This window comes from Echiichthys vipera, assembly GCF_963691815.1.
Source record: "Echiichthys vipera genome assembly, chromosome: 18".
NCBI classification, from domain to species: Eukaryota; Metazoa; Chordata; class Actinopteri; order Perciformes; family Trachinidae; genus Echiichthys; species Echiichthys vipera.
This window is the reverse complement of record NC_139843.1, coordinates 24,215,709-24,237,237: the sequence shown is the minus strand read 5'-3', so window position 1 is coordinate 24,237,237 and position 21,529 is coordinate 24,215,709. Positions and strand designations below refer to the sequence as shown.

General features: G+C 42.4%; 1 protein-coding gene across 1 annotated transcript in view; it reads left to right on the top strand.

Moving 5' to 3' along the window:
* llgl2 (LLGL scribble cell polarity complex component 2) overlaps nt 1-21,193 on the top strand; it is a 49,949-nt gene extending 28,756 nt beyond the window's left edge. Inside the window, exons 7-27 of the mRNA XM_083932498.1 lie at nt 325-487; nt 606-738; nt 826-880; nt 1,002-1,156; nt 3,130-3,341; nt 6,221-6,288; nt 6,391-6,544; nt 7,380-7,484; nt 9,345-9,440; nt 9,637-9,833; nt 12,098-12,245; nt 12,371-12,518; nt 12,624-12,740; nt 12,834-13,000; nt 13,757-14,021; nt 15,431-15,581; nt 15,669-15,697; nt 15,897-15,944; nt 16,259-16,301; nt 19,495-19,550; nt 19,637-21,193. Coding sequence (XP_083788624.1) covers nt 325-487; nt 606-738; nt 826-880; nt 1,002-1,156; nt 3,130-3,341; nt 6,221-6,288; nt 6,391-6,544; nt 7,380-7,484; nt 9,345-9,440; nt 9,637-9,833; nt 12,098-12,245; nt 12,371-12,518; nt 12,624-12,740; nt 12,834-13,000; nt 13,757-14,021; nt 15,431-15,581; nt 15,669-15,697; nt 15,897-15,944; nt 16,259-16,301; nt 19,495-19,534 — 2,494 coding nt within the window. The 3' untranslated portion in view covers nt 19,535-19,550; nt 19,637-21,193. The remainder of the gene's footprint in view (nt 1-324; nt 488-605; nt 739-825; nt 881-1,001; nt 1,157-3,129; nt 3,342-6,220; nt 6,289-6,390; nt 6,545-7,379; nt 7,485-9,344; nt 9,441-9,636; nt 9,834-12,097; nt 12,246-12,370; nt 12,519-12,623; nt 12,741-12,833; nt 13,001-13,756; nt 14,022-15,430; nt 15,582-15,668; nt 15,698-15,896; nt 15,945-16,258; nt 16,302-19,494; nt 19,551-19,636) is intronic.
* The last annotated feature ends 336 nt before the right edge of the window (nt 21,194-21,529 follow it).

Here is a 21,529-nt window from a genome sequence, read left to right as displayed (position 1 = left end):
GGCTTTTTACAGTTCCCAGGGATTTGCATCCAGAGACACTCTGAAAAAGCAATACAAGCTTAGACTAATACTCAGTAGCTTTGCCTTCTTCAGATTCCCTGGTGTTTTTGTCTTTTTTTTGTGCAGTTAAACTGCACAGCAGTATTTCAAACAGATTGACCACAAACATCGTAAGTGACGGATCAGCTCTGTGTACACCGTCTCTCAGTAATTAAATTACCACATGGCAACAAAACAATGATCCCATCTTCCTGTTGAGTCTCCCTCACCCATTCTATCCTCTCTTCTGTGTTTCTCCCTTTTCCCGTCTCCCGTCTCATCTAGTGTACCAGACGACTACATCGGCCGCAGGAATCTGGAACATGTCGAGGCCTTACAGGAGAACCCGATCAACCCAAACGAGGTTGTCATTGGCTACGGACGAGGTCTCATGGTCATCTGGGATCTGGAGAAGCAGCGCGCAATTCAGCACATCCCTGCCACACAGGTAAGTGTTCCGTAGCTGAGTAAGACCTGTGACCTGATCACAACTGCAGCCAGTCCTGGATCAACTGTGGCACGCTCAGTCCTGGTATTTGCCTTGTGTATTTTCCATGAAACCATAGCAACTAGAGAGCGTGTGGTGGACAGAGGACGGAAGCTACATTCTCAGCTCACACAGTGATGGAAGTTACTGTCGATGGATGGCGAGTGGCGAGGACGTGAACGAGGAGGAGGAGAAGTCTGACATTCCTTATGGTGAGGATAAAGTGCAGACATATGCTTTTCTCTACTGCATGACATTTTTTTTTCTGGAGGCTGATGAAACATATTTTGTCACTGCAGGACATTTCCCCTGCAAGGCCATTTCTAAAATAGTCCAGCTACCTACAGAAGAAGGGTGAGTTCGCTCAATCAAAGTGTTCCTACTGTTTAACCTTGTTTCCCAGATGTGTTACCTGACCTACTGTTACACATTAATCTCTGTGCAAACTGAACTGAACTTGAACCTGTGTGTGTAGGCCTCCATACCTGCTGTTCAGCGGCGGTATGCCCAGGGCCAGCTACGGGGACAGACACTGTATCACAGTGATCCACAGTAAAACCCACGTGGCTCTAGACTTCACCTCCAGGATCATCGATTTCTTCGCCATCAAAGACGGGCCACAGCACACAGGCACGCAACCCACCAACACAAATAACTGACGTATGGCACACACACACTTTTGCACAGTTGGGGAAAGGAAGCTGGTCAGCAAAGCTTGACAGGCTAGAGTGCTTAGATTCAGATTTCTTAGGGTTTTTTTTTTTTTTTTTTGTGAGCATGAGCAAGTAATTTCCAGAGAAGTCAGATCCAGAGTTTCTTTTTTTTTTTTACTTTGTGGTTTTCTATGTATTTCCCCTTTTCCCTCAATTTGGACGGAAACAGTGTCACGGTGCGTTGGCGTGCAGTTCTCTAACCTGATTACTGTCAGCTTTCTGCAGTTATCTGATTTCTGCTCCACATGAATGCAGATTAAACATGCCTGTGCATTGTACTGGGCATCAACCCTCAACACTTTTGTTAGATATGTCTAAAGCACTGAGTCTAGTACTTAGTGTTAGAATTGAAGGCTTCCTCAGATTTGTACTGTTCTTATTCTTTGAGCGGTGTCAAAGCCAGCTCCAGGGCTGGAGAGAGGTCTGACTGAACCCATCATAAAGATCTTTTTTGACGTGGACCTGTTGAACTGAGAGGGCAGTTTGAGAGGCGAGGGGGCAGGAAGGGAGGCACGAGCAACAAGCGGGTACAATCTTGGGAAACTGTTACCATTGTGCTCGTCTCATGTACACACACACACCTGCTGCCAGAGTTGAATTATCTTTAACTTTTTTCTACATGACAGGCAGTGCAATCAATGGATGACAGACTGATCCCTGCTTTTTGAATTCCTAAACTTAGATTGGCTAGTCTCACACAGAATGTAGTATGTGACTTTTTTCGGCCTTTCTACACTGCCAGAACCTGCAACTTTTAAACTCACACCACACGGATCAACTGACCGGCCACGACGTGGAGCTCACACAGAACTTAAGCATGGAACCCCAATAATAAAAAAAAAAGAAAGAAAGGTGACATTCCTATGTGCCACAACATGGAACTCTCCCTGTGGAGATGTAGACAGTACGATGTCTGAAGTTTTACGTCACAGCAGTCTCGGTCAAGATTACAGCTTTGGCCACAACATGTAATACACACCTCCAATAATATTCAAACAAGCTCACTACAGTTTATATTGAATCTTCTGACAGCAGCAATGTGAGAATTGGGCTGTGGAACTATTCTTTCTATAAAAAGATTTCCTCTTGCATGTTGTTCTGCCGTGTTCCGATTATAATAGTTTACTCACTCTGAACGCCAACTGTTAAAGTTATAATCCGTAATATTTACATTTAGTTAACTGCCTTTTAAGTTCCTATCTATCCAAGAGTGAGTTAAAACAATGGTGATCATATGACCCACTAATGAAAGCACTTGTCGACTCTTTGCTGAGTATTCACATCTGTGTGTCTGTGGAGACATTCCCTCCATGTTAGTGACAGTGCTGACAGCTGTTGGTCTGCAAGTGGAGATTGTCACTGCCAGGTATGCTGCGTTCACTTGTAATCTGAAATTGGGAACTTCATCCTCTGAGTCAGGCTTGTAGTAAGGGCAGAAGTGTAATAACATATAGGGGACGGACTGGAAGTAGAGAGGTGAATGTGTTTCAATAAAGTTTACAGAAGAGCCAAAAAAAAAAGTCAACACACATTGCAACCATGAACGGGAAGAGGGACAAGGTATCTCGATTCTTATGGATTATGACTTTAATGTGGGGAGGGTGTAACATGTCATCTCTGATACACATAGACCATCTAGCAGGTTTACAATGCAAAATGTTATAACAGACATTCAGGGTGTGTTCACTTTTGGATTTGATTTGTTTAAACTTTGTCTTTGTTTCAGAGTGATGTGACTAGAGATATTTACAACCCCAGAGCTTAATATCAGATAATGGCACACTGTAGAGATAAGTCTAGACAGTCAAGACTAAACCTACCCCAGTGTGGTGGTCACAGTGTACAGTAACAGTTTATATATCTCACTACTGTTAATCTGTCCGTCTGCAGGAGACCCCCGTGCGCTGGTGGTCCTGGTTGAGGAGGAGCTGGTAGTGATTGACCTGCAGACAGAGGGCTGGCCGGTCATTCAGACACCGTACCTGGTTCCCCTCCACAGCTCAGCTATCACCTGCTCCCACCACGTCTCCGCCATCCCCCTCAAACTGTGGGAGAGGGTCATCGCTGCTGGAGACCTGCAGAACACACACTACTCCAAAAAGGTAAAGCTTGGGCTGATGGAACCAGAAGTAATTCAGTGTTCCCTCTTCAGATAACAATCAACTTCACTGAAGATCTTTGAATGATAAAAGAGCTCCATTCTGTTTCATTTTTACTTATTTCTGTTTGCTTCGGTCACATCCCGAGGACGTTCAAAATAAATATTACTAACAGATATTAGGGATGTCCGATAATATCGGCCCACCGATATTATCGGCCGATATTGAGTTAAAAATGTAATATCGGGAATTATCGGTATCAGGTTTTTACAACCGATGTTAGTTCTGTAGGCTTCAGCATTTCCGAGTGTACCTGAATGCAACACGGGCCGTTTACAGGCGCGTGCTTGATGACGTATAACAACAACAACACGCTTCACTCGTAGGTTGCTAACCGTGGCTAACAAGCTTCAGCTCTCCCGGTGCATGAGATGTCGGTGGTTTGGAAGTATTTCCAAGTGTCATCTACTAACAGTATATGTGCGCTTTGCAATGACTGCAAGGCGTTAGTTATGAGAGGAGGAAACAAGGCGTCTTCCTTTAATACATCACATTTGATCACCCACCTCAAGAAGATTCATGGGGAGTGATAAGCTACATCTGTGCAGCAAAGTGATGAAAAGAAGCAACAGCCGACACCGAAAAAAAAACTTTTTCTATCGTTCAGGATGCCGGATTCACCAAACGTGTGGAGTTCCTCGAGCCCCGTTATGTCTGTATAACGCCCAGTCACAAGTATTTCTCAGACCAGTGCTTACCTGAATTGTACAGCGTTGTTTACAGTCACGTAGAGAAGGTAATTTCTGGTGCTGTATCCGTTAGATCCAATACAGGTTAGCATGTTGAGCTTAACTGCTAATTTATTGATTGTATTATTTGCCAAGTTACGGCTCAGTCGTTACTCAGTCTGGAAAAAGAAAACTAAGTTTGTTTACTACTCTGGACTGAAGCTATGCATCTTCCTTGTTGTGATGTTGTCTGTAGTGTTGTTTGAGGCAAAATATTCTCTCTAAAAACACAAACAAATAAATGAATGGCACTTTTTTCAATAACTTATTTTGTACAGACTGTGTTTACATTTGAAAGGCCGTGTTGCATTTATGTATGCATCCAGTGGGGCATCACAATAAAATTAGGCATAATGTGTTAATTCCATAATAGGTGATATGTGATGAATTTTGGTGTAAAAAGGCTGCATATATCGGTATCGGGTGATATCGGTATTGGAAATTAAGGGTTGGACAATATCGGAATATCGGATATCGGCAGAAAAGCCAATATCGAGCATCCCTAACAGATATTGTCGAAATGATTTCTTTTCATAATGTGTGACAGCTATTTTAATCCTGTATTGTATAAGATCTTGGTACATGCCTAAAATGAAGCTGCATTTCAAGTCATCAAGTTGAATTAGCGAGAAATTATTACATTACATTTTAGTCCCAAATCATCAACATTGTCTGCAATTACATGCATGCACACAATATTCAACTATAGTTCCAAATATGACCATCTTTTTACGGCACTTTGCTGCATGTCGCCCCCTTACTCTCTTTTACATTTCCTGTCAAAACTCCAGCTGTCATATCTAAATAAAGGCATGAAAAGGCGGAAAAAATCTTTAAAATAAGAAAATGTGTGTCAGAGGCGGGTAGGGATAAGATGCATTTACTCCGTTCCAGGTACAAGTAACTTTTTGGAGTAAAGTGCACTTGTTAGAGTAGTTTTAATGCAGCATACACAGTTGTACACAGTACTGTTATTTGAGTTGATTTTTAAGGAATAAATATCACTTTCTGCTCTGTTTCATTTGGATGCATTCATAGCACTAATTTTATTTCTTAAAGGTTGAATATGGAGAATGAGCAGAACAGCTCAGTCCAGTGTCTCAAAATTGTAGTCGCAACAACAAAAAATAACTCCAGCAGTCAGGTTGCCAGGTTGATCAGACCCGGCCCAGTAGCTACAGGACACCAGAGTCTGTTTGAACCCGTTTGAACCCATCCCCTCCAGCAAAGCACACCATAAAAACAAGCATTAGAGGAGTTTGACTGACAGTTAGCGTTAGCTGTTAGAGTTAGCCGTTCCAGCTAAGTAAAGATGAAAGTGATGCTAACGATCAAGGAGAACCGTAGCCATTTGGGCGTGCATTTTAATGGCGTTTCTCTCCTTTCTCTCAGTCCATGGAGTGAATGCTCGGCCTATATTGACTCTGGTTTTTGCCCGTCTCCACTCACTCAGCTGCTGGGACAAATAACGCCCCCTTCACTGAGGCTCTGAAGCAGCAGCAGGATTGGCAAACTCGATTGCCAGCCTACAGTAGCTGCACCCAACAACAGACAACCGTGGCAACCAGCAACGCCCAATGCTATACGCTGCTACAATAGAAACAGTTCCAAAGTAACAGTATTTTTACTTGAGTACAGGCTACTCTGGTCTTTGTTGGGTTTTTACCGTAGTGTGCAGTAAGCTCTGTGCGTTGCTATTGTTGTACATATACCAACTCGTTAACAGTTTGCAGGGCTTGGGTAGAGCTGCATGCCCAGGAGAAACATACCTACTTTGAAACATTTGAAAGACTCTTTGGACCAGAACCATGGGTTACAGTATAGCATGTGTGTAAATAAATATACAATATGATACTACATTAAACGCAAGTCACAGTCTGAAGTACAATACTAATCTGCTCAGCCAATATAATGGCCCCCTGCATCGATGTCTGCATCGACATCTGCACATTTACCCAGAAACTAACTTTAAATCTGCTCATCATATATGGTATGCTGGATCCTGAATATGGACACATTCCTTCATCTCTGGTTGAACACATGGCATTAAGTTGGTATTATTGTTAAACTTTAATTTCTCCTCTCTCCGTGCAGCCGTGGCCAATAACAGGAGGCCAGAACCTGGCCCCAGACCCTCCACAGAGAGACCTGCTGCTCACAGGGTCAGTGCTGAACTTTGGAAACGTCTACCAAAACATGTCTTTGACCCATTAAACAACAATGTGTTTGTGTTTGTTTGTTTGTTTGTTTGTGTGTGTGTGCAGGCATGAGGATGGGACAGTGCGTTTCTGGGATGCATCAGGAGTCTGTCTGTATCCCATGTATAAGTTAAGCACAGCTGGAGTGTTCCATACAGATGCTGACCCCAATGACAACTTGAACCAAGGCACTGAAGGAGAGTGGCCGCCATTCAGAAAGGTCTGTGTCTGTCAAACAATCGACCGAAAAGTGCCTTTTTGTTTGCAGATGAACATTGAAAAGGTAGTGATAAACCAAAAGCAGTGGCAGCCTCACAACAAAAGTGGATACTTAAGCTCCTCTCTTTTTCTGGAGCCTTCCAGCACAACTAGCAGTTGGAAAAGCTCTGGGAAAGAAATGGGCAAGACGTTTGTTTCTCAGGTCAAGTATGAATCGCATCAATGAACTGTCCCAATCATAACTGAAGTGGGTAAGCCACTGTCTGATTCACACACACATTATTTGTTTTTTAAGGGACACTCCACCAGTCTTAGACATAAAGATGTGAATGACTCTTCACAATAGTACTTTTCAGCCTGTGCGATTTATCAAGTATGAGAAAATAAAGAGACTTCAAATATATGACGGAAAGCCTTAGTTCCAAACTGGAGGTTCAATTTGTAAGGCCTGGGTGTTAATCGATCATGGAGGGTCTAACAAAAAGGACTTTTTATACAGAAAATGTGTCACATTCGCGTCCAGGCAAATTCTACAATTTGATGTCCTGTCTATGTGAAACCGAGGCGTAATATTCCTCCTTTCCCAAAAGACGGCTTTCTGGGATAGGCGTAAACATGTGACATGAAGCACAAAGTTGATGTATAACATAATAATGTGATAATTCACAAGTTTCTCTGCCGTGATGGTCAGTATCTCACAGATTTCAGTGGCTTTCCAGTTGCTTATCATGTGATCATGACATAAAAAGTTCATACCGTTGAATGTGTAGTCTGTATAATATTTGTTGTTTGTATGTCCGGAGTTTTGTAACAAAAAGACCACTTCCAACCAACAGGTGGGCTGTTTTGACCCCTACAGTGATGACCCGAGGCTCGGCGTTCAGAAGATCCACCTCTGTAAATACAGCGGTTACCTGACTGTAGCTGGCACTGCTGGACAGGTGAGACCACTGTTGAACATGAGCTGTGCTACTGCAGCAAAAAAAGGAATAATAATTCAACATTGAGCCTTGAACTTCTAAACACTGAACATGTTCTATGAAATGGATTTTTTTTTTTAAGTGATGCAGATGTATACACAGACCAGGGCTAAATTGCTATTTCCCCTACTTCATTTTAAGTGATGATTGTGGTTTATTACAACACAGGCTTTAAGCATCGTGTCTGTCACTTCTAATAACACTGTGCTGTCACAGTGACATGGCTGCAGCAGATTAGACTGGGAGGGACACACCAGCACTCAGTCACACAGGTTTAACAAAGTTTACTGTGTGTGCGTCTGTGTCTGTGTCTTTTTCTTTCTTTCTTTCTTTCAGCGATCTCACCACGTTCCCAGATCTCTGCTGTTAACTTTGTGAATACAGAATTATTATTAATGACTGGAATGAACCAGAAGTTTTCTTTTTGTCTTTATCGCGTGTACCTGCCATGCTTTACCTCCCATGTAAAAAAAAAAAAAATTGTTTCACCACTCATCCTTCCTATCATTGACTAAGCAGGCATTGTATATCAAACTGCGATCAAAACTGATCTCCAGCCGTTTAATATTATTTATAACCGGCTATGTAGATTTATTTGAGGTTGTTCATTTTTTACCAATCATTTTACTTTGTTTAACAGACTCAGATGGCTTCCCTTGGACTAAAGACGTCATTTCATTTTTACACTTTTTTGTTTAAATGTATTTATTTTGACTGTCCCTATTGCCTCAAACTATTTTTGGTCCCTATATATCTAATTTCTATCACTTTTTACAGTCCCATACACTGATGAACAATTTAGTAAAAAAGCTTTTATGTTTAGGGCTCCCTCAGACTGGAACCAGCTCCCTCAGACATTTGTTTGCTTTCATCATTTTATGGGTTTAAAAATAATTTGACTTCTCGCCTTAAACCCGATTGTATACGTTTCCAGTAACTCATCTTACCATGGCACTGTCTATGCTACAGTTTGTTCTTATGATCCTTTTTTTATTTTTATTTTTTTATCATTAGTCATTGTGCTGCTTTTCCGTTGTTTTTGTCTGTTTTATCATCGTAGTATCTTTACTGCTGTGTCTGTATTGTGTTTATCTGTTTTGTGTGGGACCCCCTCGAAAACAAGTTGGTACAACTTAATGGTTTATCCCATCAAATTTAATACATTTCAATTAAATCCACCATGAAAAGACAATTTGAAGATATAATCCCTAAGATTTTTATCTCTTTAATGATAGATACTACTAACTACTAAGTACTACTATCTATCTATCAAAGAGTGAGTTACACTTTACTGCCAAAGAGGTCGCTAGAAACAAGGTATCCCAAACACAGATTATGACTTTAATGGTTCTTTATGGGTAAAATAACATTTGAAGAAGAACGGAGAGAGAACTTTCCTCTGTTTCTTCTATTCTCTGGCATGTGCACTTCTAATAAGGGATTGGATTTATATAGCACCTTTCTCAGTACACTAGGTGCTTTACAAAGTCCAGGTTCCATTAATTCACACAGACCTACATGGTGGTGGTAAACTACGATACAGACTGACGCAAGCGTGGCTGCTAATCAGCGCCTACGGCCCCTCCGACTAAGCAGTCTTCCACATTCACACAAGCCAAGGTGGGTGAAGTACCCAAGGACACTCACTCTACCAACTGAGCCACAGATCTTCTGTGTAGGGTTTAATAAAATATGAGAGGTTGAGATACACTATTGGAAGTTTTTATTGTCAAGTGTCACTTTGATCTTTATCAGTTCTCAGAGAGGCCTTGTTCTGCTTATTCACTTGTATTCCACTGTGTCTGGTGTTTGTCTGTCCAGATCCTGGTGCTGGAACTGAACGATGAGGCAGCCGAGCAGACGGTGGAGGCTAAAGTTGTGGATTTGCTGCAGGGCCAGGAGGGCTTCCGCTGGAAGGTAACAAGCAGTGTTGGATTTGTTACTGCAAAAATGAATGCATTCAGGGTTTTACTGCTGTACCTTCACGTGCCAGTTACAGAATATTGCTTTCCTGCTCCCTCCCTCTTATCATTATTTTAAATGTAGTGTAGCACCCTGCAGCAGAGTTAAAGAGATCTGATCTGTATGTGTTGCCTGTCTTCTTGTTGATCAGGGTCACACTCAGCTGGATGTGCGAGAGGAGCCAGTGCTGTTTCCTCCGGGCTTCCAGCCTTTCGCTCTGGTCCAGTGCCAGCCTCCTGCTGTGGTCACCGCCCTCACCCTGCACTCGGAGTGGAAGCTGGTAGCTTTTGGCACCAGCCACGGCTTTGGCCTGTACGATTACCAACAGAAGAACAACATCCTTGTCAAGTAAGGAGATGTTTGAAGCTGTATTTGTACTGGAAAGTTTACACCCTCTAGGAGTTTCCAGCTTCATGTTTTTAGCAATTACATATCAGATAGTTTCCTTGGCTTGCCTTGTTCTCTCTGAATTCACAAACCATGTCACACGCCTTCTTCTCAGCTCTCCGACTCTTAGTTCCAGTCCCCTTGAGACGACACACATAAACACATATTTTAATAGCAATATCGCACATGTCAACATGTAGCACACATTTGGGGTGAGACGGACATTATTACGACATTCTGTTGTGACACTTTATGGTACTTTACTCAGTTCGCTGTTCTTTGACATGTGAATGTTGGCAGAAGGTATACATGTGCGCTTGAATCACCATGCAGTATGTTGATGCCATCTTTATTATAGCTAATGAATCGTGATCTTATTATTTTGTGAGTTCTGTAACTTCCAGCCAGTGTAAAAATGACCAAAAACAACTTTGTGCTTTGAAGAAAAACTTAAAGTTTTTGAACTGAGAGGAAGTCGGATGTGGAGGGAAATCCAGCATGTCCATGCAACACCCAGGGGAACCAATTAGAGGTTCACTATTAAGTGAGGTGCTTGAGCCAGGGTTCAGGGTTTCCCACAGAAAAGCTATTTTTTTTACTTAACTGAGCCTTAAGGTGGTGCTGAGCAAAACTCTGAGGAGCAGCTTGTCATTGCATTGAGAATAGCTGGTCCACCTTAAAGGTGGGTCCAGTGAGCCTCTGCTGAAGTTGTAATTATCCCCGGGGCTAACTCACTTCACCTGAATCTGTGGGCAGCAAGTTAAGATACAGGGATTGGGTTTGGGTCTTGAGGAGTTGAAGCATTTTTTAACCAACAAACTGTAAACACACTGCACTACTACATTTACAACATTACCACTAACCTCATACTCTGTCACACACACACACACTCGCTCTCACTGTCCCTGACAGTGTGCGTGTCTGTGTGAACTGATAGCAAAACTTATCTCAACATATATTTTTTTTCTTCTCTCACTCACACTCAAATACGCACTACTACCGTACACGTTATTCCTTAAAGGAGTTTCCACTTCTCAAACACATCTTAGGTTAAAAAATTATGTAAAAAATGAATTTACATTTAAACAGTTTCCCCCTGGGAAGTATTTCTGATTCTGATAAAAAGACAATCCCTGATGTTTCAGCCCAGTGGTGAGTCAGCTTAGGCCCGGCCTTGTAATAAACTGGGAGACAGTCTTAGGGTCTTTCTATTCTTGCTCAGTGAATATTCCCTCTGCATTGCTAAAGTAATGGGCTTTTTAGGTGCACGGCTATAATGTGAAATACAAGAAGCAACAATGGAGGGTAGCCTGTACATTATTGGCTAAACAAGTAGCTTGCCTAACCTTTTTAGCTCAAAACAAACATACGAGAAAGGTGAGAACCACTGATAGGCCCTTTTGACTGACAAGGAAAAGGTTCATGAACCTGTTCCGTTCAGAATTTTTTTAACCTTGGTGCTATCTAGCAAACAAGCCCACATTTCCATCAGTTTTGTGGGACCCACTGTAATCAAGGATGCGTCAGCAACTGATGGTGTGTACAATGCACAACAGCAGTACATGTAATATTGTGCATAGAGAGCCTGATGTGTTGTGTGTGTTATTGGGGTGCATAGATGACCTGAATGTGCCATAATGCAGCACCATTAATGTGGAGTGCTACTTATTATTGTTCCATGTTAAAGTTCTCTCATCAACCAATCACATTGTGCTGTTTACTTAAGAGGATTATAAGACAACAACACAGAGGTCTGCTGTGTGCAGACGGAAAACTGTTTCACTACTTCAACCTCGACAAAAGTGGTGCAGATGGCTTCACTTCTTCCATTCCTACCTTTAACAATAAAAGCTCAAAACACACACTACATAGTTAAATGTTTACCAGAGGGAATTCATTCAGAACATTTCTCTAAAAGGAAACTCAATAAAAAAGCTTACAGTAGTTCATTGTTAGTTTTTCCTTGTCAGAAATCAAAGGGTGAGACACTTTTATTTTGTCCTCTGGCTTAAGTCTCTAGAACTAACCTTATTATTATTGTTATTTTTGGTCCAACTACTTCAAACTGTTCCAAATCTGGTGAGTGAACCAGAACAGAACCTGTCGAAAAGCCCTATAAGCTTCAGGACGACCCTTTGACTGTTCTATCTATGGCTCAAAGACATTTCAGCAGGTTTTAAAGAGATAGAATTGTGTTTTTTGTGTTTTTATTTTCCAAATTGTAGGTGCACCCTAAACCCCAGTGACCAGCTGGCCATGGAGGGTCCTCTGTCCAGGGTGAAAAGCATAAAGAAATCCCTCCGACAGTCCTTCAGGAGAATAAGACGCAGCAGAGTGTCGCTAAGGAAACATCACGTCAACAACGCTGCCAAGGTAACCTCCTGACCTCTGATAGCTCCCCTGTTCACTGGAAGTGGATAGACTCCCATCTACCATCCTGTCACCTTCTTAAATCTTTATTGATGTAGAACCTTCATCACTCTCCTCTCTCTGAGTAGCTCCAGGAGGCCAACGCTCGCCTGGAGGCTGAACTGGCAGAGATGGAGCTGGCTCCGGTCCAGAGGAAGATCGAGGCTCGCTCCTCAGATGACTCGTTCACTGGTCTCGTACGGACGATCTACTTCGCCGACACCTTCCTGACAGACAGTGAGTTACACACCATCGAACACTGAATGCGGCCCATAAATGTCCTGTTTCCCCATTTACTGTGGGGTTTGCCCGGGCTTTACATGTCTCCTCATTTTCTCCTAGGTTCACATAACACTCCCTCCCTATGGGCAGGGACCAATGGTGGCTGTGTGTTTGCATACATGCTCCGCCTTCCTCCCGTAGAGCACAGAGCAGACGAACCAGTCACCGCACAACCAGGTAAGGAAGCCGGTTCTGGAGTACACTGCTGTCTCAGCTCTGTCCTCTTGTTCTAACGTTCTCCCCCCTCTTTCTTTTCCTTCTTTATTCCAGCTAAGGAGATCCAGCTCATGCACCGGGCTCCCGTAGTTGGTATAGTGGTGCTGGACGGTCACGGGGCTCCTCTCCCAGAGCCTCTTGAGGTGGCTCACGACCTGGCTCGCTCACCTGACATGCAGGGCTCACACCACCTCCTGGTCATATCCGAGGAGCAGTTTAAGGTCAGGATCATCACACTCTCAGGACTCTTCTCAGTAGGGATGGCCATTTTCCAACAAAACTACTATTTGATATTCTCTGGGAACATTCCCTACACACACACACACACACACACACACACACACACACACACACACACACACACACACACATACACATACACATACACATACACTCACACTCACACTCACACTCACACTCACACTCACACTCACACACACACACACACACACACACACACTCACACACTTTCTAGAAGCATATTTCTGTCCAAAGCTGACAGGCATTCTGTTTTTTAAGTCATGACCTGTCTAAAGTGCGGTGCAGCCACAAATTTCCATGAGCGTTAAGAAGGCCAAATATATATATAGATATATATATATTTTATTATTTTACAAATAAAAACAGAAACAAACAATATACATAACCTGCATCACTACTCAAGGCCAACCAGAGAAACATATATCTATGTATATGTGTCGATTAGTCGCTCTAAATGACGACCACTGAGAAAAGAAAATCCTTGGTCGAGGGCAGTCATTGTCTTAAACCTGCCCAGCATGAGATAGACGGTTATGATTGGCCCGTCAGATCTGTTGGAAATCTGTCTGAACAGGTCAGCCAGACGTCCCTGCCAGAGCAAATGAAACATGAGCTCAGTGTATTCGTCTGGTTCCCAGGCTAACATTAAACCTCACTTGCCTGAGGAGAAAAGAACGTTGACAGTTCTTCAGCTGACCATGTCTTTGTGTGTTCAGGTTTTCACCCTGCCAAAGGTAAGCGCCAAGATGAAGCTGAAGCTGACTGCTGTGGACGGCTCCAGAGTACGGAGGGTAGGCGTGGCCTGGTTCGGCAGCAGTCGCTCAGAGGACTACGGTGAGAGCGGCCTGGTGGTCCTGACCAATCAGGGCGACGTCCACGTGGTGTCACTGCCCACTGTCAAGATGCAGGTTCAATACCCCTGTGTCCGCCGAGAGGACGTCAGCGGCATCGCTTCTTGTGTCTTCACCAAGCATGGCCAGGGTAAACACACACGCGCGCGCACACACACACACACACACACACACACACACACACACACACACACACACACACACACACACACACACACACACACACACACACACACACACACACACACACACACACACACACACACACACACACACACACACACACACACACACACACACACACACACACACACACCCTGGCACTTCCTCACACAGAAGTCTACTTCCTGTAGTCATATTTTTAAAGATACTGTTCTTCCATAAAGAAAGTTTGTCATTATGTTTTTACCTTCAAATCCACATAACGCTGCACTGGTGCTCGTGAACTTACTGTACAGAACTCCACATTACAGGCGCCATGTAAAAATATTAGTGTTGTCACGATACCAAAGTTATGACTTTGATACCGATACTGAAACGATACAACGGCAGAAAAATAAAACAAGATCAAAGTAATGGAATAAAATATTAGATGACAGCATGTGGAACTTTAAAATTATTTCTTTATTTTTATTGATTCAAACACTTACACTTAACAAGTCAAAATAAAACTATAGTTTTGTTAAAGCTGCTGAGCTTTATAACATTTTATAAAGTGCAACAAGAATGAGCCAGACATGGTGTAATGCTCTAATCAGACCATTTTCTGCTTATTAATTATAATAGATATTATAAATGATTTGCAAAAATGTACATTCTATGATGATATTACCAGTACTGATTTACTTGAAATGGATAATTTCTAAGTGGTGGTGTTGTTGATCAGACTTGTGAACACCAGGGCATGTTCTGGTAAAGTTAATGTCTCCAGTGTTAACTGTTACATAAAGAAATGTATGAACCACATCAGACAGTCAAACAGTCAGCTTTAGCCCTGACTGCCTTGATCAACTCTGATGGGGAAAAAAGTTCACTTGTCACAAAATAAACACTCTCTTGAATTCACGTTAAATCCGAGAATATTTATGTTATCTATCTCTAACCTGCAGCTCTCTGAACTTTTTGAACAAGTCCGCGTGTCTGTCAGAGCGATGTTTCACCAGGTTGGTCAGTATCGATTTAAAGCATCGTTTACAGACGGGCTGTGTGGTGTCTGTGAGCTGACACTGTAGGCTACGTTTTTGCTCCGTTCGTCTGCTTATAAACAAGTCTAGGACGGTCGGCAGTAGTGCCACTTTCAGCCATGTCTGTGTCGCTCTGTGACTATCTATCACTATGAAACCACGCCCACTCTGGCTGCAGTCAGTGATGAAGCATAGAGTAGCTGCACACAGACACGCTGCCCATAAAGTTCATAAAGTACAGATACTACTAAAACGTGAATTAGTATTGTTTCTAACAGCTGCGTACCGCAGTACCTTTCTAGTATCGGTTTACCCAGTATATTTATCTCCTTTGGGTACTGTTGTCTTCCTTCAGGCTTCTACCTGATCTCTCCGTCTGAGTTTGAGCGGTTCTCTCTGTCCACCCGCTGCCTGGTGGAGCCTCGCTGTCTGGTGGAGCTTCCTCGTCATTCAGCCTCCTCCAGCCAACACAGGCCTCAGCGTGATGGAGCTTCATCCGCATATAGGTATATACCCTCTGTGTTTCCATGTTTTACTCTGAAAACTCAGACTTCTTCAGTACCTCATAGTTTTTGACGTCTTTTTTCTTCTAGAAACACCAGACAAGACAGTGAGGATGCAGGTAAAATGTCTGCCACACACCTCAGTCCTAGTTAAACATGCATGTGCAACTGGCTGAGGAAACACTACATGTCCAGATGTAGCGTTCTGTTGGATGTTGTTAAACTCTGTGCTTGTGCTGTCTGTCTGTTTTTGCACACACTCCTTGTCTGTGGCTGACTGTACTGACGTGTCCTCTGCCTGCTGCCTGTGTGTTCCAGAAAGTGCAGCTAGACGTGTTATGGAGCATGCTTTGCTGAATGACGAGAGTGAGTACTGGAGAGACAGAGAATTGTGAAGTAGAAATATGATCCCGGAGGCCCCTCTGTTACTGTATTTAAAGCCTTAAACCATGCCTTGAGCTGTAATAGTACCATGTGCTGCCTCTCCTAACTGGAACGTCAGCTTTCTGCTCCTATCTTCATCAGATACACCTCCATCAACAGCGTTTACCAAACATTACCCTACGCATGATTGGAGCCCAGCAAGATGTTTCCTAATGTGTCTGAAGTGCTGCTGCAGGTCTCAAGTGTAGTGTGTTGAGAACATTGGTTAGTTACAGTCATGTTTCGTTGTCTTGCAGAAGTACTTCAAGAGATCCAGAAGTCACTAGAAGGAGACCAGACGTAAGTGCAACCTTATTTCCAAAACAGCTGGGACGCTGTGGGAAATGTGAATCGAAACCCAATGTGATGATTTGTAAAACATTGAAATCCCATATGTAATTGGAAATAGGACAAAGAAAACATATGTGTTTGAAAATGATATCCTCATTTTAAATTTGATGTCCGCAACAACAGAATGGGACAGTTGGGAAATGCTAAAAGGAAACACCTGGTGGAACATCTTGTAATGAATGAGGTGAACTGGCAACAGGTTAGTAACATGACTCCAGAGAGGCACATGGCATGGGTCACCTGCACATTTCTGTAGGCTTCATCAATGCTCAACCATATTTAAGGTTTTAGAGCATAATTTGCTGCCAAGTAGACAACGTTTTTTCAGGGAAGGTTTGGGGCATTATGAAAGGAGACCCAGAACTGTTGAGCTGCTGAAATCTTACATCAAGCAGGAACAGGAAAACATTCCACTTTGAAAATGACAGAAATTAGTCTCCTCAGTTCCCAGTTGCTTACAGAGTGTTGTTAAAAGAAGAGGTGATGTTACGGAGTGGGAAACAGACGCTGTCCAACTCTTCTCAGACATGTTGCTGACATCAAACTCAAAATGAGGATAGATTTTTCCAAAAAACGGAGATTTCTCAGTTTAAACATTTGATATGTTGGGTTTCCATGTTTTGGAAAGCATCACATTCTGTTTCTACTTACGTTTACGCAGCATCCGAAATTATTAGAAAACGTGTTATAAATGATCCCATCACTGTTTCCACTTCAGTTTAAATAGAAGGACAGACTGTCCTCCTCCCTGAATTACTTCATCCATTTTTGCTATTATTTTTTCTTTAGTTTTCCTTTTTTTTAACTTAACCTATCTACTTATGTTACATGTTGTTCGGTTACTTGGTTGGTTATTGTGGCCGTGTCTGACATGGGTTGTTGGGAGGGATGGCATTATTCACGTTGAGTTTTTTTTGTTTTTCTCATTTCTTTTTCACTTTAAAGCAGACACACTGTACATCTGTCATGCTTTTTCTTTTGTACTTTTTGATTTAAAAAAATTGGAGAAAAACAAATGCAAGGACAGGCTGCACTGACATTTACTTATTAATTTACTGGGATTGAAATGAGCAAATGTAACAGAAGTTCCTTTGGAATCAGACATCAGTTTCAGATGATACTCCACCAGACTGAGACTGAAGCTTTAGGGAACATGTTTCATACTAGTGACAGAGATATTTGACTTAAAATCAGAACTCAAGGTTCACCTCCAATAATATCAATATCATGTGCAGTGTATTACTTTTCTATTCACTTAATTGATCTTACTTTGTTGTTCTATTAGTCGCTGGTGCCAGCAGTACTTCTTACACACGTTACATGTATCACTGTTGTTTTATTCTTTTGTTGTATTATGAGCAATCTCTAGCACAAGAATTTCCCTCAGGCTTAATAAAGTCTGATTTTACCTGACTGCTGAAGTGTGTTAACCTGACTCTCTCCAGAAGAATTTGGTTCCTCCTTGCTTCACTCGTCGATCTGGGATTCGCTCCATAGGAAAGTGATTTCAGGAGGCTGGACCTTATCAAAAATCCTTGCATATGATTGGATAAACCACTTGTCTGTCATCTTTATTGACGTGCTACTTCAACCACTCACAACAGCGGCACAGGGAAAAGCCTAACAGAACAGACGACATGGTTTCCACCCACAAAAGCCTTCAGCGCTGTTCTCTGGTGTTCTTTAAATGAAGAAAGATTCCCTAGATTGGAAACCCGGATGAAACAGCAGCATCCATGTTGACGTCTGCTTCTTCGATGCGAGCCGCCATTGTTGTCTGAATCACAACAGTTGTTTCTCTGCTACGTCAAATCTATAAAACCCCACCCAGCGGTCCTGATTGGCTCCACCACCTGAAATCACTTTCCTATGGAGCGATCCCAGATAGTTGAGTGGAGCTAGAAGGAACCAAATTCATGTGGCGAGAGTCAGATTGGAAGTATTTTACATTTATAAAAGTGTCATATTTGCTCAGTCACTGTCTCCTGACCATAGAACAGAAAAAGATAGTCTGTAAAAGAATCCTTGTTCCTCAGCCTCCACCTGATGGTGCTAATGGCATCTGCAAGATCCCACAACGCCCGAAGGATAACAATAAATCAGACTGAGCCGTTTTTACACTCTTTTGAGGTGGTTTTTAGCTATTTTGAAATATGCACTAAATGGAGACAGCTTTGGCTCGACCTTGATCACAAACTCTTATTTACAGCTGAACAGTTCACTAAAATATGTTTCTGAACACTTTGCGTGAAAGATGCAATACAGTAATAGAATATTGATTCCTATTGGATCAGTGCTGCCTACTTCCACAGTTTGATGGGAGTTCATGAGCAGTTACTGACTTTCAGAGACTGACACGATGTCGCCGATGCCATTGGGAGCAGCAGGTGGAGGCTGAGGAACATGATCAGATAATCTGGCTCATGCTCTACAGTCAGGATACAGTGACAGTTTGAGAAAATATGACAGGTATTTTTATAAAAGTTACAAACTTCAGCCTGGACAGGAACCAGGGCTTTCAGCCGTATCGGGCCTCATTTGTCGACACATGATGCAAATATGTAACTTTGAACAGAGACGGAAGTTACGATCTTTCCTCGATCATTAAACTTATAATCCGTAAGATTTCCATCTATTTATTTGTCTTTTAAGTTCCTATCTATCAAAGAGTGAATTAAATATGCCCGGAAGTAAGCCGCCATCGTCACCAACGGTTATGCTGAGTTCACTTGTAATCGGAAATCGGAAATTTTAACTTCTGAGTCAGGCTTGTAGTAAGGGCAGTGAAATAGGAACTTGTGTGTGGGTTTAAGAGGGGAACATAAAAGGGACGGACTGGAGGTAGAGATGTGAATGTGTTTAATAAAGTTTATAAAAGAGCAAAAAAAAAAAAAAGGTCAAGACAGTGACTGTGACCGTGACAAGATTGAGGCTCTGAAAGAACAGGCTCACCTGCAGTTCCATCTTACTGCCCCAGAGGCCGCTAGAAACAAGGGGATTGAAATCTTAAGATGTACAACTTTAACTTTTTTAACGCCCTGTTTGTTGTTTGTTTTCATTTGTCGGTCAAAGTTTAGTGTAAACGAGCGTCTTAAAGCTGGAATGCGTTTTGTTGATGGAGGCTGTTGTGTGTTTGCCACAGGTCATTCCTGGAGAACAATGTGAAGAGTGCTGTAGCTTGACCTCTGGACAGCTGAGGTGAGACTAAGGCAGTGGCCCATTATTTCCTTTAGTTTAAAAGCTGACACGTCATTGACTGTTCTGACTGTGTTGTTCCTCCTCAGAGTGACGTGTCGACGTGTATGAAGCATACTGCAGCCCCGCAGCAGCACTCGCCTCCTGCTCGGCTCACAACCACTACTGACCCCTGACCCCTCGTCTCCGCGACCGACCTCCCCACATTCAGCTCACAACGGCCCCCTGGTGGACCCCACGGTTCCAGGCGGCGGTGCTTTCTGAGCAGCGCGAGGCTCGTTCACAGCGCAGCTGGAGGGTGAAGACAGAGACGCCACCTGTGCCTACAGACCACACACACGCTGTACACACGCGACCACAGCGCGGTCACACGCATTTAACCCAAAGCTCCACGAAGCACATTCCTCACATGTGACCAATCATCCATCACATCAAGATCCAACCAGCATCTCAATCTGCCATAGATGCCACTCGTCGAAGCCATTTGACTTAAAGAGCCACCGTAGCCCCCTGACTCTGAACGCCTTTATCACCACCAGCCTTTTCATGTGGATTCTGCCAGAGGGAACGCTTTCGTCCAATCACCACGCTCCCCGCTGTGCAATCTCCCCGGCCTTCATCTCCCCACATGGACACAACAGGGAAGAATGTGGGGGATGATTTGAATAATGGTGATGACAATATTTTTCCTCTTAAATTTAATGTGATTTGTGCCTGATTTTGTTTTCATTTGAAGAAACCGATTGATACTGTGGAAGCCCATTTCTGCCAAGGAAAGAAAAACCATGTGGTGAACCAAAAAAGATGTGATAGGTCAATATTATGAGATACTATGTTATTTGATGACTTTTTTTTTAGTCCATATTTTTAGATCATGTCAAAAATCTGGACATTTTTTTTCTATAATTTAGACTTATTTTGAGTATCTTAATTCTGTGGTATATTATTATTTTAACGAGTCATTCAAGAGTCATTCTGATTTAGAATCTCATAGTTTTGACTTAACATCATTTTTTTTAAAAAAGGTTATTTTAAAATATTCTAGTAAATGTCATACTTGCCGCTTGACTTAATTTGACTTGAAATGTTTTCATTAATGCGCCAGAAGAGAAAAATAGTTGTTTAATGTTTGTTTTTTGTTTTTTTAATTTTCCAACAATCCTAAATGAGTCACAGCATTACAAAGCGTAATGCCCCCCTGTCACAGACCCGTCCCCTCCCGTCCACTCTTTGTACCCGGCCGTAGGTACTCCTCCACTGCTGCAGAGCTCACAGTGCTATACTTTTTTGGGGGAACCGCTTTCTATGGGGTTTGGTTTTTAATTATTTTTATGTACCCTTTTTTTTCTCATGCCAGCAATGAATCATGTAATTTAGGAATGTAATTGTAAGCTATTGTAGTGAAATGTTTTTAATATATACAGTATGTATGTGACTCAGTCTGTACCTGTGGGCCTGTTGTAACTGGGGTTGGCTGCTATTTAGATCGTACAAGGAAATATTTTGGTACTGTGTCTCAGAATGCTGGGTATTTAGCATCAGCCTAGAATATATTTTTGTAGTGAACTGATTAAGAACCCTAATTTTTTTTTAATGTGCAAATTCACACTACAGTTTTCTTGTGGGTAATTATTACATGTTTTTCCCAAGAATGCATGTGTCCCTTCTCGTTTTTTCTGCACACTGACATGTATGGTTTTCCACATCATTCATCTGCGCTGTACTGCAGAAAGATCCAGTGTCTGAATGCTGTTTCAGTCTGCTGAATATGCTCCACTGAAACCTGAAAAACAACATTTAGATTCCCAACCCGTCATTTTGGCCGATCTGATTATATCCCAAAACGTTTTCAACTCCGTCCGTCTCCTTAAAGCCCGTCTATAATCTTCTACAAGTGTTTGAGCCGCAGCGGCCGGACCATCTCTGGTGAAGTGTATAAAAGAGGGATCGGTTGTCATACATGCACAGCCAAGAGTTTTGAT